The sequence below is a fragment of the Drosophila montana genome, unplaced genomic scaffold (genome assembly GCF_035044405.1).
Source record: "Drosophila montana isolate Dmon_TW-CO22-7 unplaced genomic scaffold, ASM3504440v1 contig_3848_1, whole genome shotgun sequence".
Lineage (NCBI taxonomy): Eukaryota > Metazoa > Arthropoda > Insecta > Diptera > Drosophilidae > Drosophila > Drosophila montana.
Genome location: NW_026998720.1, coordinates 4,505,097 through 4,523,408, shown reverse-complemented (window position 1 = coordinate 4,523,408; position 18,312 = coordinate 4,505,097). Strand labels below are relative to the sequence as shown.

The 18,312-nt window shown below is 40.6% G+C and overlaps 3 protein-coding genes across 9 annotated transcripts in view; 2 read left to right on the top strand and 1 right to left on the bottom strand.

Moving 5' to 3' along the window:
• LOC135438298 (aminopeptidase N) overlaps window positions 1-7,922 on the top strand; it is a 46,461-nt gene extending 38,539 nt beyond the window's left edge. For all 3 annotated transcript variants that reach the window (XM_064696572.1, XM_064696570.1, XM_064696571.1), the window contains 9 exons: window positions 3,252-3,611; window positions 3,676-3,828; window positions 4,244-4,796; window positions 4,862-5,583; window positions 5,644-5,767; window positions 5,907-6,097; window positions 6,159-6,326; window positions 6,592-6,735; window positions 6,795-7,922. In XM_064696572.1, the coding sequence (XP_064552642.1) occupies window positions 3,252-3,611; window positions 3,676-3,828; window positions 4,244-4,796; window positions 4,862-5,583; window positions 5,644-5,767; window positions 5,907-6,097; window positions 6,159-6,326; window positions 6,592-6,735; window positions 6,795-7,050 (2,671 nt within the window). In that variant the 3' untranslated portion in view covers window positions 7,051-7,922. The remainder of the gene's footprint in view (window positions 1-3,251; window positions 3,612-3,675; window positions 3,829-4,243; window positions 4,797-4,861; window positions 5,584-5,643; window positions 5,768-5,906; window positions 6,098-6,158; window positions 6,327-6,591; window positions 6,736-6,794) is intronic.
• A 237-nt stretch (window positions 7,923-8,159) lies between these two features.
• LOC135438676 (uncharacterized) lies at window positions 8,160-11,124 on the top strand. Of its 2 annotated transcripts, XM_064697072.1 has the most exons (7): window positions 8,173-8,652; window positions 8,718-8,830; window positions 8,898-9,560; window positions 9,617-9,821; window positions 9,890-10,008; window positions 10,070-10,487; window positions 10,552-11,124. In XM_064697072.1, coding segments are annotated over exons 3-7 (1,287 nt in total). In that variant the 5' UTR covers window positions 8,173-8,652; window positions 8,718-8,830; window positions 8,898-9,559; the 3' UTR covers window positions 11,096-11,124. The 2 variants fall into 2 exon arrangements, with proteins under 2 accessions (XP_064553143.1, XP_064553142.1); XM_064697073.1 differs by lacking the exons at window positions 9,617-9,821; window positions 9,890-10,008; window positions 10,070-10,487; window positions 10,552-11,124 and having other exon boundaries at window positions 8,160-8,652; window positions 8,898-9,231; window positions 9,306-9,381.
• A 622-nt stretch (window positions 11,125-11,746) lies between these two features.
• cher (filamin-A) overlaps window positions 11,747-18,312 on the bottom strand; it is a 44,361-nt gene continuing 37,795 nt past the window's right edge. For all 4 annotated transcript variants that reach the window (XM_064697071.1, XM_064697068.1, XM_064697069.1 and 1 more), the window contains 4 exons: window positions 14,659-14,799; window positions 14,409-14,578; window positions 12,318-14,349; window positions 11,747-12,248 (listed from right to left, as the gene is read on the bottom strand). In XM_064697071.1, the coding sequence (XP_064553141.1) occupies window positions 12,064-12,248; window positions 12,318-14,349; window positions 14,409-14,578; window positions 14,659-14,799 (2,528 nt within the window). In that variant the 3' untranslated portion in view covers window positions 11,747-12,063. The remainder of the gene's footprint in view (window positions 12,249-12,317; window positions 14,350-14,408; window positions 14,579-14,658; window positions 14,800-18,312) is intronic.

The window sequence follows — 18,312 nt, the reverse complement described above, 5'->3', positions numbered from 1 at the left end:
TCACACTGCTGGCAATTAGCGTTGAGTCTTCCACGAATCTGAATCTATCTTGTTGGATTTACATAACGATAACAGATTATCATAAGATTGGAGATGGGCGCGTGTCGGAATTTTATAGCAAGAAAGAATGTTTTAAAATATTTAAATTTTTAGTATATCTATAATTCATATGTGAGTGACCGGCTGATTAAATGATTGATTGACTGATTGACCGATAACCTATGGTAGTCTCAACAATGCAAAGTATTTAACTTATTTATATATCTTCTAATGTGACTGACTTGCTTGACTGACCAAAGTGTTCAAGTGATATTAATAATTACTAAGTAAATCTACACATATGTGACTGACCGACTGATTAATTGATTAACTGACTGATGACCAAAGCACAGTCTAAACAATTGCGTTAAAGTATTGATTGATGACCAAATCACAGCCTAAACGATTCTTTCAAAATGTTTCAAATCTTAATACAACTACATATTTGATTGATTGATTGACTACATACATATATAAATTTGTGACTAACCAACTGATTGACTGATTGATTCATTAACTGACTGATTACCAATGTAAAGCTTAAACGATTGTTTCAAAAAATTCTTATGTTATCCACATAGTTGGGACTGATTGATTGATTGACTGACTGATGACCAATGCACAGTCTAAACTATAGGGGCTTGGCAGCTTTGAACATAAGCTTCATTTCAGGGGGAAAGTGATAAGTTAAACAGGCTTCAAATAAATTAGACTCTCAGTGGGGGATAATCGGGGTCAACATTGGGGGTGTATGAAAAATATTCATCTACAATGCTGCCTATAATTGAGTGCATAGACAATCTCATGTTATAGTCCTATGTGGCTTAGTAATCTGTGCGTTGAATAGCCAGTGAAAGTGCACTTAAATAGGTAATAAATTAATTTCTCTTTATTAGTGATGAAAGAGAATAATTTCAAAACAACAGAACGATTTAGTACAAATGTATGTAAGAGGCAGAAAGAGACATCTTCAACTATATAAAGTATACATATTGGTCAGCCCCAAGAGATCAATAGCTCACTCCGCTTCCGCTTAATCGATAGGTATCGATTTCAGTTTCGGTTTTTCGACCATATCTCGGAGATTATGAGAGCTAGAGGTACCCAATTTAAGATTTAGGCTCTCGTATAGTGAAATAGATTTGGCCCTCCTCTTGGGCAGCGATGGGACCCCTTTTGGAGCGGAGCCCTTGCTAGAAATAATTTCGATATATTTAAATTCGATTAAAACGTATTGAGTCTAGTTAACTCTAGTTGAGTCATGCCTGTTGTCGTGCCCAGAATAGACACGCACGACAATATACGAAAAACAATTTTTTAGCACGAACACGTCGTGTAATGTGTTTCAAAAGGCAACACGACACAGAAGTGACTTCTGATTCAAACTGCCAACTACTGGCCAACAATTGATGAACCCTTGACCCCATGTCGTGTACTCCATTGTGCATATCCTAGCACATTTATTGACGTCATACCAAAGAGTTTTCTGAGACTTTTTGTTTATGCCTGATGTACGATGTACGCCCCCAAAGTGGGTCAAGGATTGCGCCGCGGCGCCAACTGTGCGCCAGTTGACATGACCAGTTGGCACTTAGGCTAAACACATATCCACAGCCAAGTTGGCTAATGCAGACACATAACAACTTGTTTAACAATCGAACACCGCAGGAGCTGACCAAATATGTGACTTCCAGTCAGCTAGTTGAGCCAAACTCACGCGGAACTGCTTACCCCGTGCCCCAAAGGCGGCAAAGATCTGAAGCAGTGCTGAGGCAGTGCTGTGTCAGATCTGAGGCAGATCCGAGGCAGATCTTTGCGCAGCACGCACGCCAACTGTCAGCACGCCAGATGGGTTGCTCGGCTAGTTAGATAGCCAGAGCATTGGTAGATTGTAGATGCGAGATGGGAGCAGTGAGCGATGGGAGATGCTGCCTCAGTAGCTAATGCCGCATGCATTAATATAATTGACACAGAAAAAAAAAAATTAAAAGAAACACCAAGACGTTCGCTCAATTTGCGGCTGGCACGCAGCTGGAGCAGTTGGAGAGTTGGCCATCGATGGATGAGGCTATTGGTGCTCAGTGCGGAATCGATGTTAACTGATTTTGCAGCTGTTGATCAAAGCAAACGTCCGTCTGTCCGTGGCAAATTGCGCTGAACACGCTTCCTGGTTGCCCCCGGCGCAAACACATTGTAAACCAATCGCCGCAATTAAAAGCCACTAGGCGCAGAAGACACCACAGTGACTGCATCTGGCGACCAGTTCTTGCCAATGGCGTGCTCTTCACATATGCGGCGGGGGGGAAAATGTTCTTTAATCTTATACCCTTACACATGGCTGGGTACAGCGATTCTTTAGCAGCCAAGCTAGCAGCAAAGATGCAAGACCTAATCAGGGTTCGAACCTTGCCTTTCAAGCTCGCTTAGTGTTCAAGGCAAGAAAATTATTTTTCAATCTAACACCCTAACATTAGTACAGTACAAGTCAAAAGTATACTAAACAGGCAAGTTTATTCTTATCAAGGGAAATTTATCGCTCAGGAGGAAATTTATCTTCAATCTGAGTGCAGCACAACTTTGTCAGGCAACTTAACAAGACTGCAAACCCCAAGCCAAATCGTCAGTGGCTCGCATTCGGATTCGTACCAATGTTCTTCTTGTAAGCTCGATTAGTGTACCTTCATTGGCTCGTCCATTTCAAGTAAAACCATTTAATCTATTCCTCTGCAAGGAATTATTGAAGTTCAAGTTTCGAACCAATATGCAGCCAGCTTTAGCAGCAACTTTTATAGCTCCTTAAAATAAACTTACAGGGAAACAATAAAACTCTAATTTCGAACCGACTTGCAGCTTACTTTATCAGCTACTTTTTATAGTTGCAAGTTACTCCTAAAAATAAGCTCGCCTGTAGAGCATTGGATTCTCGTTAATGCCCGCTCATTCTTGGTATTTGCTATTCTTGCGTTTTATGGCATACAATTTCATTTTAGCCCCTTTCTAATGGCCAGTTCAGACGCCAGTTCTGCGACGCAGCTAGTCAATTGTCTGACCCGCAGCTGCTGTTCAGTCACATGTGCTGCTGCGCTGATTGATTGGCACTTTTGATTGAAGACCCTTGTCATTTTTGGCAGTGATTAGAACTATTTGCACCTGCACTTAAATGGTTGGCTAATGACTTACCCAAAACCTTTTGCCATCCTGCCTTTTTACAGAATTGTCATTGAGCCAAATATCGAGTCGTCCGCCAGCAATGGCAGCGTTACCATTGAAATCGAACGAGACGCCAAGGTGACCAGCTGGGAGCCAATTGTCCTGGATGTGTACAATGTCAGCATCTCCAATGTGCGCGTCATACGAGCTCCCATTGCCAACGGCAGCGAGGAGTTGGAACTGGACTTTGACAGCGACTACGGCGACAACAATGCCACCTTTGTGGTTAGACTGGCCAAGGATTTGGCGACGGAGCCCAAACTACGTCTGTGGCTGAGCCTGGACTTTGTCAGTCAGGTGACAGATACGCTGCAGGGCATCTACAAGACCAGCTACACCAATCCAGAGGCCAAGCAGTTGCAGTAAGTAATGTGAATTGTGTTGAATATTGCGAAAGATCCTTAATGCTTGCACTCTTTCTCTCAGATGGGTTATCAGCACCCAGTTCTCGCCGATTGATGCGCGCCGCGCCTTTCCCTGCTTCGATCGTCCTGATATGAAGGCCAACTTCACCATAAGCATCATTCGAGATGTTAAGAGGACCATGTGCTTGTCCAATATGCCCAAAGCACGCAGCAGGTGAGCATTCCTCAGAACTATACCTATACGAAGAGAAGACTTCGAAATTTTATACTTGTCAAAGTAAAAATGGGGTAAAAGTACTGTAGGAGCGGGTTTACTTGGTTGAAGTAACTTTTACTTTTTTATAGTATGACTTTTTCAGTTCGGATAATCTGAATTTAAATTACTTTTTAAACAAACTAAGCTCGTTTTTAACCGCTTATTATTCCTAGTACGGTAAATCGTAGTTTAAGTTAAATTTTTAGAAAATTAATATTTAATCAACTTTTAAAGTATCTTAAACTAAAAACGAAATAAATATAACTTACGTATAGCCAATTTATAATTTAAAAAAAAAATTGATTCTTTAAATAAGTTTAAATCAAATAATCTTATTTTAAGTTCATTTATAACCCATCCTTTTGTCCCACAGCCCCCATCGCCCCGGCTTTATTCGCGATGATTTCATGACCACGCCCAAAATGCCCACCTACTTGTTGGCCTTCATCGTGTCCAACATGATTGACTCGCGCTTTGCGGATCTCGATGGCAGCCTTGTGCCGCGCGTAGAGATTTGGACACGACCCACTTTTGTGGACATGACCCACTATGCCTATAAGATGGTGCGCAAGTTCCTGCCATATTACGAGGAGTACTTTGGCATCAAGAACAAGCTGCCCAAGATCGATCTCGTTTCGGTGCCGGACTTTGGTTTTGGCGCCATGGAGAACTGGGGTCTTATTACCTTCCGTGACTCGGCTCTGCTGGTGCCAGAGGATCAGGAGCTGGCCTCCTCGTCGGAGCACATGCAGTACGTGGCACAGATCATAGCCCACGAGCTGGCCCACCAATGGTTTGGCAATCTGGTCACGCCCAAATGGTGGGATGATCTCTGGCTGAAGGAGGGCTTTGCCTGCTACATGAGCTACAAGGCGCTGAACCAAGTGCATCCCGAGTTCCAGATTATGGATACGTTTACGGTGCTGGTAAGTGATATCCTACCAAAGAGTCACCAGCTTTCCAACTCTCAACATTTGATTCGAATTTGCAGGAATTCAAGGAGTCCATGCAACATGATGCGGCCAACACCTCCCATGCCATTTCCTTCGATGTGAAGACCTCCAACGATGTGCGCCGCATCTTTGATCCCATTAGCTACTCCAAGGGCACCATATTGCTTCGCATGCTGAACTCCATTGTGGGCGACGAGGCGTTCCGTGCGGCCACACAGGATCTGCTGCAGACATTTGCCTACGAGAACATGAATCGCGATGATCTCTGGGCGTTCCTCACTCGCCATGGCCACGCCAAGGGCACCCTGCCCAAGAGCATGAATGTCAAACAGATCATGGACTCCTGGATAACACAACCCGGCTACCCGGTGGTGCATGTGGAGCGTAATGGTGCCGATTTGGTGCTGCGTCAGGAGCGTTATTTGCTGCCCGCACGAAACCCGTTGGATCACAGCCGCTGGTTCATACCCATCACCTATGAAACGGATGAGCTGCACAAAGGCGATAATGTACCAACACACTGGATGACCCAGGAGCAGGAGCAGCTGGTGATCAGCGATGTCTTCACCAAGCAGGACAATAGCGACAACGTTGTCTATTTGAACCTAAACAGGCAGAGCTACTATCGCGTCAACTACGACCTGACCTCCTGGCTGGCACTGAAGAAGAACTTCAGCACTCTGCCACGCATCACACGCGCCCAGCTGCTGGACGATGCACTGCATCTGTCGCAGGCGGAGTATCTGCCATACGATATACCGTAAGCTATAGACCTGTCACCTTCTAGGAACAGCCCCGATTTAACTATACGCAATTGCAGCTTAACTTTCTTAATGGAGCTATTCACAGCCGTGGACGATGAGCTGCTGTGGAGCGCAGCCAAGCCGGGTCTCAACTATCTCATCTACAACCTGAAGCGGGAGCCCGCCTATGAGACCTTCAGGGTAAGTCTGACCTTCTACACGAACTAAAAAAACTTTGCATTAGGTCCAATAAATTAATCAAACTTTGAAACTAGTTTTTATCTGATTGTAGCTACAATGGTTTTGTCGCTTATATTGAACGCTTTTCTTTTTCCACTAGGCCTTTATGAAGTTCATAGTGCGCCCCGCCTTCGATCATTATGGACTCAATGAGCCGGACAATGAGTCCCACCTGCAGCTCAAGCATCGGGCGCTGGTGGCCAATTTCGCCTGCAAATTCAACTACGATCGCTGCACACAGGTGGCCCAAATGAAGTTCCGCGAATGGATGCGCGATGCCAAAAAGAATCCGTGAGTAGACTTTACACTGTCAGCCAGATATATCCATAGCTTAACTCAATTTCTGGCGCAGCATCAAGCCCAATCTGAAATCGGTTATATATTGCACGGCGTTGGCGGAGGGCTCCTATCAAGAATGGTACTTTGCCTACAAGCAGTACAAACGGACGAATAGCGCCTCGGAAAAGGAGGAGATACTCACATCGCTCGGCTGCACCACCAAGCCCTGGCTGCTGTCCAAGTAAGTTTTGCTTTATTCCCGACTATGAGATACCCTGAACCCAGATTGCGCAAAGCTTTACCTTTAAAAACGAATATTTTCACATTTTGGGGGAGTATCAATATGTAAAATATTCGTAATCCTTACATGCTAAAACAGTTCAATCTAGTTCTTATAATTGTCGAGCTTTGCTTTAAAGCGTGTTTCAAAATCGATATTTATCGATATTATAAAACTGATGATTAGCTCTTTGATCTTTAATTAATGGTGTACTACTCTCGCACAGATATCTAAATTTGACAATCAATTCGACGTCGGGTATCCTGAAACAGGATGGCGCCTTGGCCTTCCGAGCTGTGGCCTCCAATGCGATTGGCTATGAGATCGCATTTGATTTTCTTCAGACCAATATCAAGGAAATTGCGGACTAGTGAGTGCCCCTGTTAATTATTATACTTTGCGCAGCTAAAGCATGCACTCCATTTATAGCTATGGCGATGGCTTCTCCACCATATCCGAGATGATCAAATCCCTGACCATCTACATGAACAAGGACTATCACAAACAGCAGCTGCAGGCATTGGCCGCCAATTGCCGCAAATTGGGCCTGAAGGCCGTCGAATTAGCCATTGGCTTGGCCATGGAGCAGGTCAATGATAATATCTATTGGCGCACCCACTCTTATGACAATCTCAAAGGTTTCCTCGAGGGCATTGTCAGCGAGTTCCAGATCAACATCTTTTAAGCAACATAACTTAAACCTAGTTTTGCAGCTTTTCAACCAAAAACAGAAACAAAACAAAATCATACGCGACTTTATTATTCAACAGCCTCAATATAATTTAATTTAAAAAGAAAAACGAATTATTTGCGAAAAGTGATATAAACTTGTAAGTTAGCCAACTTAGTTAAGATTAATAACCTATTATACTTTTTGCAAGTGTATTTTGTATATTTATTTATTTTCTAAGTCAGTCGCTCGTTTGCTTCTTTTATTGTAATTTATTTTGAGTTTTTTTCTTAACGTTCCTATTTAAAAAAAAAAAACCGCAATCACAATGGTAAAAAAAAAGAAGCTTAAAACTATAGCTTATTTGCATTATCACAACAATAGCCATCACCTCATTCCGTTTGGCAAAAGTTAAAATATTTAATTTTTATTTAGCACTCTTCCTAATGCTGCTTGGGAAAAATCTTAACACTTACGTATGTTACTGTCAGTTAATAAAAAAAAAGAAGAAAATAAATCAAAACAGAGACAATTGAAACTATACTACTAAGCTATTTAGCACTAAGTTAACCAAAAAAAATTATAATATTTTAAACTTGTATTAAACCAATTGAACTTGTGAAAAATGCTACTGCAAGTGATGGATGGAGTATGCTGCCTCAGTTGGTGGGTGCGAAAAATGAGTGTCCTTAACGCAAGGTATAAAGTATTGCGAAAGTAAAACCTACATATTTAACTTATTAATGTAGAAGTTATCTATTATGTATTTTGTAATGCCTAACACTAAATTTATTCGCTTAGTGCACAACCATGTAAATAAGTTTAAAAGCATATTTAACTAAAATAAAGAATGAAATAAATAAAGAATGTAATTACTTAAATTTTAATTATCATTTTTTTAATACCCAACTCCATTGAAAATATTATTTAAGGGTGGTACATTTTTTTGAAATTCAGGCGCCAAGTATTTTTATGCTCTTAGTAAGATGTGTTAATTTCCCACTTAACGAAACGAACATAACAGTTTCGTGGCTGCGTTAACGTTCTCTGTTGCGGCTCTGTTAGCCTGAGGCTACAATCAGCTGTTTATTGTTGACGATTGGAACTGGTTGTGAGGTTTGTAAAAATTCAAAATAGCATACGATAAGCAGCATAAGAAACTATAGGTCTACGAATTGCTGGTAACAATATTTAAAAGGAAACCTAGGTTTTGTTGGCAGTAGTGGGTATTGCTTGTGAAATCAACAATTGCACATGTTAATAAAAGTCACTCAGAACGGAGCGCAATTCCGCAACCCGCTGGGCAACTCTATCCCAAATATATCCAAACAGATCGAACCGCTGTAATTTAATAAGAAAAAATCCAAAGGACTAACTTAAAAAACAAATAATGGGCAATGATCGTTCTGGGAGCTGCAGAAGGAAGATGAAAAGATGGACCCCATCAGAAGAGATATGTTTCCTTGATTCGTGGGGCAAAAGAGCCGAGCAACTTAAGCGAAGCAAAAAGCATTCTATTGTTTATAAAGAAATGCGAGAAGACCTCGCAAAACGTGGTTTTTTCGTTGAAACAATGGACATAAAAACAAAAATAGATACTTATGTTCGTAAGTTCAGGTAAGAGCATAAAGCTTAGCTTAATTTGAATCTAAATTATACTAAAAGCTTATACTTATCTGTAGAGCCGAACGGGCAAAAAATGTAGTATCCAAGTGGATTCACTTCTCAAGGGTGGGTCAAATACTGGAATCAATGGATGTAAGCATGGTCAGCCGACATGCAGATTACAACGAACGTAAGCCGAATTTTCTGACAAATAAATATGTAGTTTATATTGAGCAATTGGTTTGTATGTCCCTTAGATGCCAGTTTTAACTCCGTTTACATTGAGGAATGCGATTCAATGAAGCTTACCGAAAATACCAAATGCTGCGCCGAAGAGTTTGTTCTAGAACCCTATTTTCCCAATATAACGATGCTAGACAATTCTCATAATGAAGACGACTGTCAGCTTAACCAAAGTCGCGTATCATGTACGGTATTAGACGAAAAATACTTTAAAAATCACGACTATGAGTTTGGCCAGCTTGTGGCGAAGGAGTTGAATGGGTTGGACGAAGACCTGCGTGTTGATGCCAAAAGAAAAATTTTCAACATCTTATGCGATGTAAAAATGCTGCAAATTGATCGAAACAAGTAACATAATATAGTGTTAATATTTAAAATTAAAATGTTTACAAATTTTAACAACGTGGCATCGCCGCCAACAGCTGCTAGTGTTTCTTTTCATGGTACATGAAAAATACAGGTTCAAAATAAACTGGCGTATGACGTCACAGAGCGGTATTTATTGTCTCCAGGCCATGAAATTCGAGTTTGTGTCGTACCAGCTACACAATGCAACGCTGGCATAGGAACCTTAACATTTTATGCATTGTTTTGATTTAAATGCTTGGGTGAAGGCTACAACTCGCGACAAACAAAAGTTTTAACTTAAGCAAACAACGATTTTAAAACATTTTAAAGTAAGTACATGCTACAATTAACTGATATATTGCTTAAATATTAATTATATTTTAAGTGAGCGGCAAACGAAGGTGCTGGACGCCCTCGGAAGAGGATAGATTTTTGCGCATCTGGTACAGCAACCTGGGTGCATTGCATTGTGGAAAAAAACGATCCGAAGTTTATAGGGACTTGGAAGTCGAGTTCATTAATCAGGGAATCGACATATCGGCGGCACATATTAAGGCTAAAATGGAATCGTTTAAAAGGAAATATTGTCAGTAAGTGTTGGCTGCAAGCGATGTGTGGAATTGCCATTTTAGAGCAAAATTAATAACCAAAATATCAGTATTATAAGGGAAAACAAACCAAGGAAACAATGGAAAAATTTTGACAAAATGGTCGCTATTATGGAATATCAAGAAGAAATGAAAGAAACTCGATTTGAGAGGCCAGAAGTAAGCTCAGGCAAGTTTTCTAATCAAATATTAATAACGTTAAGTTATAAACACATCTATTTGGTTTCCAGATGGAACTTTTAGTTCTGTCTATGTCGACGAGGTGCCTCCCATGCTTTTCAATGAAGAAGAATACTCACAAACTGAAGACGACGACATTAAGACAACGTCCTCATCCACCATGTCAACAGATGGACCATTTCCAAGAAGAGCAGAGCATAAGCACAGCAGCGCACATAATGCCAATGCTTCAGAATCGACTATTTCCAACGCAATTTTAGAAAAACCTAAGCAAAGACGTAGACATTGGATTCTGCAAGAAGAACAAGTATTCCTGGATGTGTGGCAAAAGTACGTTCGAGATCTGCGAGGCGATAGAAAAAAGTCGCATGTATATAAGGACATGGAATTGGAGTTCCATAGTCAGGGAATTGAAATCAGATATTCTGATGTCAAAGCGAAAATTGAATCGTTAACTCGTAAATTCCGGTAAGATGGGCATTGATTGTGTAGATCCCGTGCACCAACTAATAATGAACTTTTGGTTTTTTAGCAAAGAGAGGGATAGCGTGGGCTTCGATTCAGAGTGGATTCACTATGCTAAAATGGCAGAACTTTTGGGCGCTTTAGAAGCCACCCAGTTCGATCAGTACTCCGAGAACAGCGGAAGTTCTAGTTATTTTGATGAGTCGTCTAATTGGTTCGATGAAGTCATGCCTATCTATCCTAAAACATGCTTGAAATATGAACGTACTTCGCTTGATTGCATTGAGGACGAGCCGCCTTCGAAAAAAGCTAAAGAGCCTGAATCGGATACCAACAGCTCAGTAGAGCATAATGAAAATGCTCAAGACGGAAGTAGACTTACAGAACCAGAAGACATCGAATTGGAGATGCAGCATGATGACTCAACAGAACAGCCAAACGTTGGCCAATCGACCCGCAAAGCACAACTAACCGAACAATTTGGTAAATTTGTTACCAAGGAGCTGAGCATGTTAAGCGACGATTTGCTAATAGAGGCAAAAAGAAGAATCTACAATATTATTTGTATTATGCAAATGAAACAAATTAAATTAAATAAACTTACGAACTGAACTATATATATTCAAATGTCAAATCTAAAGCTGGTTTTGGCGACCTTTGCATATTTTAAATATTTATTTAGCTGACGCGAGGTCCGTTAATTCTTAAATTATTTATTTTAAATTATTTTCAAAAACTTTAAATTGCTGTAATTCGGTAGATTAAGTCGGATCTTCAAAATATATGCCATCTCAAGTTGTCGATTTCGATATAAACCTTTTTTGCAAAAATTGTAACGTAACCCCTTGGAACATTTTTGTCAAATGATCCCTTAGAGTCGGTAACATTTATCATTTGTCAATTAGGTTAGATACACCCAAAACATACCAAAACTAATATTTCTGTCATATATAATTTATCCGAGTTATAGGAATTTATTTTTTAAAAATGTAATGAATATCTCAGATCTACTACTACTATTATTTTATATAACTGTAGAAATCGTAAAATACGCAATATTTTTTAAATTTATTTATTTGAGTTTACGTAAATTACATGTCGATAGTGATAATAAAAAAACATAATACGTCGTAATCATAATAATCATCTTCATAAGTGTTTGCTTAAGTATTAAATAATTGTTTAAGAGATTTATTCGCGTTTTTTTTAACATTTGCTGTGTAATTTTAATTGAATCAAGTCGTTATTGAAAATTAGTTGAATGCATTAAATTTTTGTATTTATTTAGTTTAATTATTCACACAAAAACAAATCAATTGATATGTGAAAATGGCGCGCAAACATTGTTCAAGTCGAAACATTTATATTTCTTTTTTTATGTACAAATAACAAAAAATAATAATCACTTATAATAATGATAGGCAAAGAATTAAAATTAAACAAAGACAATCATGAAGAAAACACAAAAAATTTGGACCCTGGAACAGATTGGATTGGTTCACAATGCACTCGGGAACGGTTGGAGGGGGGTGGTGTATATCTATGCATGTGTATTATTATATGATTGTTTGGCCTTAGCCTAGACATCGATCTGGAATGGGGAGCCGGGTATATGGTCTTCGCCCCATTTAATAAGGAGCACATACTGTCCGCGATCGCGCACCAGATACTGCACATTGTAGTTGTTGTGGCCAGCGTGCTTCACATGGAACTCCTCGCAGGGTCCCTTGGGTCCGTACATGCCCACGTACAGGATGTTATTGCCTAGACACAAACAGAATGATGGACTTAGAGAAAGGTCTGGGATTTACAATGAAAACTTGCTCTACTCACCCGCATCTGTGGCGCAGATGCTGAACTGATTCTGCTTGCCAATGTACGCCTTCTTCAGGCCCATACCCTTGGACACCACCTTGCTGGCATCGGACTTGAAGTTGGGCAGATGGACGCCAGTATTCTTGCCACCCTTCGCGATCTTTTGGACGGTCTCCACAATAACTGTGGACGTTTCCTGGGCTCCCTCATCGGCCAGTTTGTCGCCGGTGGCATGCACCCTGAAGGGTGAGCCCACAATATGCATGTTGTTGTATTTAACCGTGATGTAGTGCTCGCCCGGCAGCAGCGGTGTGTAGCGCACCTTGTAGCCCTCCTCAACTTCTGTGCAGTCCATGGCCACCTTGGATGGACCATCGATGGAAACGGCCAGTGTGCCAACACCCGCATTGCAGGTGTTGATGATGAAATCGGCTTTGTGGCCAGTCTTGATATCGTCCAGACCATTGCCGCTGGCATGCACAGCAGCCGGATCGGCCACATCCTTGCCCACCTTGATTCTGAATGGTGAGTCGGGTATGTGGACACCATTGAACTTGACGTGAATGGCATGGATGCCATTCTCACGTGGATAGAAACGCACCGAATACATTTCACCGTCGATCACCTGAATGAAGCAATCATCATCGGTGCCCGAGGGCGCCACAATCTTGGCATCCAGCTCACCCTTGGCGCCGTTCTTGCGCACCATAAACTGGTAGGGCGCATCGGCCTGGATGTTGCCCTGTGGGAATTGCTGCACCTCCAGCTTGTGGGCGTCGCCAGCATCGGGCGAGATGTAGACCTTAAATGGTGAGTCTGGGATGTGGCGGTCGTTGAATTTAAGACCCACGCGATACTCTCCAGGCTCGGTCACCTTATAGGAGACATCACAGCTGCCGTCCTTGCGATCCTTAAACTCAATGTCCGCCTTGCTGGGACCTTCCACTGAAATGGCCAGCGAGCCGCCACCAGCTTCACGTGTCCACACATTGAATTCGGCTGCCTCACCGACAACGCCGCGTTCTAGACCGGAGCCGCCAGCCTTTACCAAATGGCTGCCCGAATCACGTAGTGGACCCACCGTGAACTGGAAGGGCGAGCCGGGTATGTGCATCTCGGAGTAGCGCACCGAAACGGTGTGCACGCCCAACTCCTTGGGCACAAAGTGCACAGAGTAGAGACCATCCTCAACCTCCTGGATCTCAGCATCCTCGGTGACATTGCTGGGCGAGGTGACGCAGGCAGCCAGATCGAAGGACGTGATGCCGGGCATCTTGAAAGTCAGCTTGCACTGGCTGCCAATTTCGGTGATGGGCACTGCGTCACGTTCGCGCTGAATCTTCTCGCGCTTGCGATTGCTGCCCTCGCCGGCCACCTTGACGGTGAAGGGCGAGCCCTCCACATGATGATCGGCAAACTTGAGATTGACAATATAGTAGCCGGGCTCAGTGGGCTTATAGGAGATGTTTAGTGTGCCGTCATCCTTGTCGGTGCACTGAATCTCCGCCTTGCTGGGACCCTCGATGGACACAGAGAGACCACCAAAGCCGGCATTGCGCGTGTCAACGGAGAAAATGTTGTCGCTGTGCGTCTGTCCCTCTTTGAGGCCATTGCCGCTGACCTTCACCTTCTTGGCATCGCCCACCTCGCGCTCGCAGACGGTCACCTTGAAGGGCGAGTTGTTGATATGCTTGCCCAGACGCTTCACCGACACCAGATGCTCGCCAATCTCACGTGGCGTAAACGAAATGCCAATGTTGCCGGTGGGCATGCGCTTGAGGAAGCACGGCTCCTCCAAGCCGCTGGGCGCCTGAATGGAGGCATTTAGAGCGCGCAGATCATCGTCGGTAATGTCGCCGGGCATGGTCACTTCCGAGCAGGAGCCAACCGATATCTGATTACGTTTGCGACCCTCGCCCGTTATCTTGGCGAAATAGGGTGAGCCCTTGATATGCTTATCACCGAAACGCACCGAAACCTGGTACTCGCCCGGTGCAGTGGGCAGATATTGCACCGAAACGGTGCCGTCTTTGTTGTCATGATAGTTGATCTGAAATAGGTTTCAATGTATAAAAACTGCAGATGGATGAAATTGTGAATGAAACCTACGTCTGCCTTGCTGGGACCCTCAACGGCCATGGTCAGGCCGCCGGCGCTGGCGCCCTTGGTGGAGATGGTAAAGTTGGCGGGTTCGCCAGTGACGCCGTGCGTCAAACCTGGTCCATAGGCGGTCACATAGCCAGATGTTATGGAGTCCACATGGAATCTGAATGGAGAACCTGCCAAAGCAAGGGAATGGGTATGAGCAAACGACTTATTGATTGAATTTCCAACAATATTTTTTTTAATTTCTACTAACCTTGTACGGGTTCGCCATTGTATTTAACAACCAGCTCGTGGGAGCCTTCTTCGCGTGGATCGTACTTCACGGAGACGGTACCATCACGGTTATCCTGAATAACAGGTTTATCTACCTTACCACTTGGCATTCTGACTTCAGCTGTAAAGAAAAATCGTTTTTGTTTTTATTATAATTAACCGATCTTGATCTTAACACTTAACATAACCTCAAAACCACAAAGAGGGGTGTGGCTAAATATGTGTATTTCTATATATGGAAAATCCACAGTTTGTGTAGCTGGTACGAAAATATCTTCGTCAAAATGCTAAAGCGAAATCATAATTTCAGTTTTATGTGCGAACTTGCGTGACAATTTTTATTGAATAAATCTATTTTGGTTTGCAAAAGCATAAAAATATATTTTTGAAACTTGTGCGATTTTATGATATAGCAAGTTAATTAATGGCAACAAATGTTTTTGAGCATTATTTTTGCACTCGGAATAGGAAATTTGGGAAAAATGTTGTTCAAAGCAAACTTATTTTCAAATACCTAAAGTATTTTTTAACAAGATCTTGGTATTTTAATTGTATTGGTATTTTTTTTTAAGGAAAAAAATTTTACTTAGCGTAAGAATTGTTTTAATATATATTAATCTGCGATTTGCTTTTAATATATATTATAATATATATCACATACTATTTTGCCCACTGTGTGTATGTTATATGTCCTTTTTATAATCCTTGCGCAAAACTTTGACACCAATTGGAAACACTTCTCAACACAACGACTGCTCCGCACGAACTGATTGCACAGTAATCTTTTGACTTTCTGAAGAAATTTTCCTCAACGCCTACAATTAGTTTTATACTTTCCCACGCAGTCACAAAACAAAATAAAAAACCAAAACAAAATATCAGTCCCGGATATTTTTTGAGGTCAAATATAGGACAGTCTTTTTCTAATATGTAGCCACTTATGTACAAGAGACATCTGTATATAAAGATATATACTTATATATTTATCTATCCAGAAATCAAATGCCCCTCATTAAATGAGCATTTTTTTTACCCAACGAGCTGGAGGAATTTTTAGGTGCTTGGACAAACAACGGCACGTGCCTAAATTTATATTAATAAATTTTTTTATATACCGGAATTGTATTTATAAAACATATACTCAAGAAAAGTACGGAATAATGTATGCATGCATATGTTAAGTATATACAAAATATTCCCAAATATATTTTCTAAAAAAAAATTCTGAACATGTGGAAGTATATAGAGATGACACGAGGGTTCATTAATTTTAAGTAGTGGGCACATAAAACGACAAAAGGCGCAAATGTTGTTGATAGTAAATAAGAGATTTTCAATTTTCATAAATTGGACAAGGAATAAGCATGATATAGAGCATCCATTAAAAAAACATTTGATTCTCGTCGACTCTCAAATTGTTTACAAAATTTTGAGTGCTTTTTGCTTATATATTATAATAGCTAATAAATAAAAATAACAAGAATGAACGGTATCTAAGGCACATCGAAAATCAAATACCCATCTGAGGAGAATTGTGAAGCGCGTCATTGCTGAATTTGGTCAAAATATCTTAAAGAACAGAAAAGTTATTGTTACAAAAAACTAATTTTTCTACTGATTCTTGCTATTTAGGTACATAATATAGTGGTCCGATTTCGAATCAAAATGTAACTAGTGTGCCAAGTTTGGATAAAATATCATGAAAAACAAAAGTAAGGATATTTTTGGCACTACGAAGATTTTATGTGAGAATAGTGTAGCTCAAAAATGACGAGTTTGTTGAAAATATCTTTGAAAACAGAATATTTTGCCCTATAAGAACCTAATATTCGATCGATGTTTCATAGTGAAACTTATCAATCAATAAGTTGCCAAACAAAAAAGTTTTCTACCTACCGTTTCTATATCAGCATTATGATATAGTAGTCCGATTAGGTCGGTTGCTTGCAACAGAAAGTCATACCTATACAAAGTTTCAAGACGAGGATAGCCTTAAAACTGAGAGACTAGTTCGCATAGAAACAGACAGACGGACTTAAGGACATGACTATATCAACTGGGCTGTCGATGCTGATCTAGAACATATATATTTTATGGGGTCGGAGATGTTTACTTCAACGCATTACATATTTCGTAACAAAATCATAATAACCTCTACAAGGGTATGAAAAGGATTTTCTTACAAGACCTTGTTTTTCGACCGACCATGACAGCTATATGATATAGAGGTCCGATTCAGCCAATCCCGATACATGTATCGCCTGCAACAAAGCCACAAGTATATGCCCTACTGATGGACTTGATTGATTAGCAACAGACAGCCGAACATCAGTAGCATGATCAAGAATATATGTATATGCTGTATCCAAGATGTCCCCTCCTTCGCGTTACACATTTCGTGACAAATTAGTAGTACCCTCTAAATAACATTTGATTTTCGGCGACTTTCGAGTTGTTTACAATCTTATTTGTGTTTTTATTTATGCTTCATAAATAAAAGCAAATAAATAAAAATAAAAAGGATGCCTTGCTTTAAATTTAAAAACATATTTTCGCTATATTCACTTTATAAAATTGTAATAAAGTATAAATAGTTTTACCAATTTAAAAATATATTTTTGTTATTTATAGAGCTAATAATCATCTTTGTTTTGAATACACCGGAAATGAAACGCTAAGAAAAACTGGCGCAAATATAAATACCGAGGTTAGCAGCTTAGCCAACTCGACTGGTAAACACACATAAATCAGGCAGTTAAACGTGTCGCGTGCCTGTCCAATATTAAGCAAATTTTCAAAATAAGCATTGGGGGCGGGTACCAAATAAAAAAAAAAAAAAGAAAATAAAGAAAATCAAATAGAAAATGTCTGGCATTAGTGCCAAGTGGAACGCTTTTCGGAAACAATTGAAAAATTGATTGGCTTGTCAAACAATTAAATTGGCATTTAGAAAATTTGAATGTGCCATAAACAGGAGACAATTGAAAAACAAAAAACCCACTTAAATTTTCCACGATAAGAACCAAGCTATTTATTTATTTATTTTTTAAAAGCCCCCCGTGTGCAGCCGCTGTTCAGCTGTTCAGTTTCATAAATGAAATGACATGTTAAATGCAAATAATCCGAAATACTTTTCAAAGAACTTTGCAAATTAACGATCAAAATGTGGCGTTATGTGCGTGCAATTGGAAAGAAAATCTAATTTGCATATATAAAGAAAAGCCTTTGCGAAAAAAAATGTGTAAGAAATTGAACGTATAAAAAATGCTGCCAAGACAACTCTATATGGCTGCCATGTTCATCACATTAAACGAAAAAGCAAAAGAATATTATGATTATTTATGTTTGAACATTTGTTGCTGTCCGTCCCAGTGTCTCCTCCCCCATCACAGCTTACAGCACCGCCCTCGGCCCAGGCCACCTGCCAGCATTGCCCATTGAAGCATGGGAAGCTGCCGCCCAGTGGCATCTTTTTTGGCATCATCTAATGGACGCTGGCAATACAAATGAAAGATTTAATGACTCTCAAGCTGTTCTAGTCAGTTCGCGACGTGATGGTATATATGTTTTCGATATATCAGCGAAAGTTTGCGCCATTTGCACATCGCAAAAATAAAAACAGAAAAATTAACGA

Excerpts from the sequence above, each read along its gene's own strand:
- LOC135438676 (XM_064697072.1), top strand. Across the intron at positions 9,822-9,889 it reads TTTAAAAGGAAATATTGTCA|TATTATAAGGGAAAACAAAC; the intron begins GTAAGTGTTGGC and ends CCAAAATATCAG. Across the intron at positions 10,009-10,069 it reads GAGGCCAGAAGTAAGCTCAG|ATGGAACTTTTAGTTCTGTC; the intron begins GCAAGTTTTCTA and ends TTTGGTTTCCAG.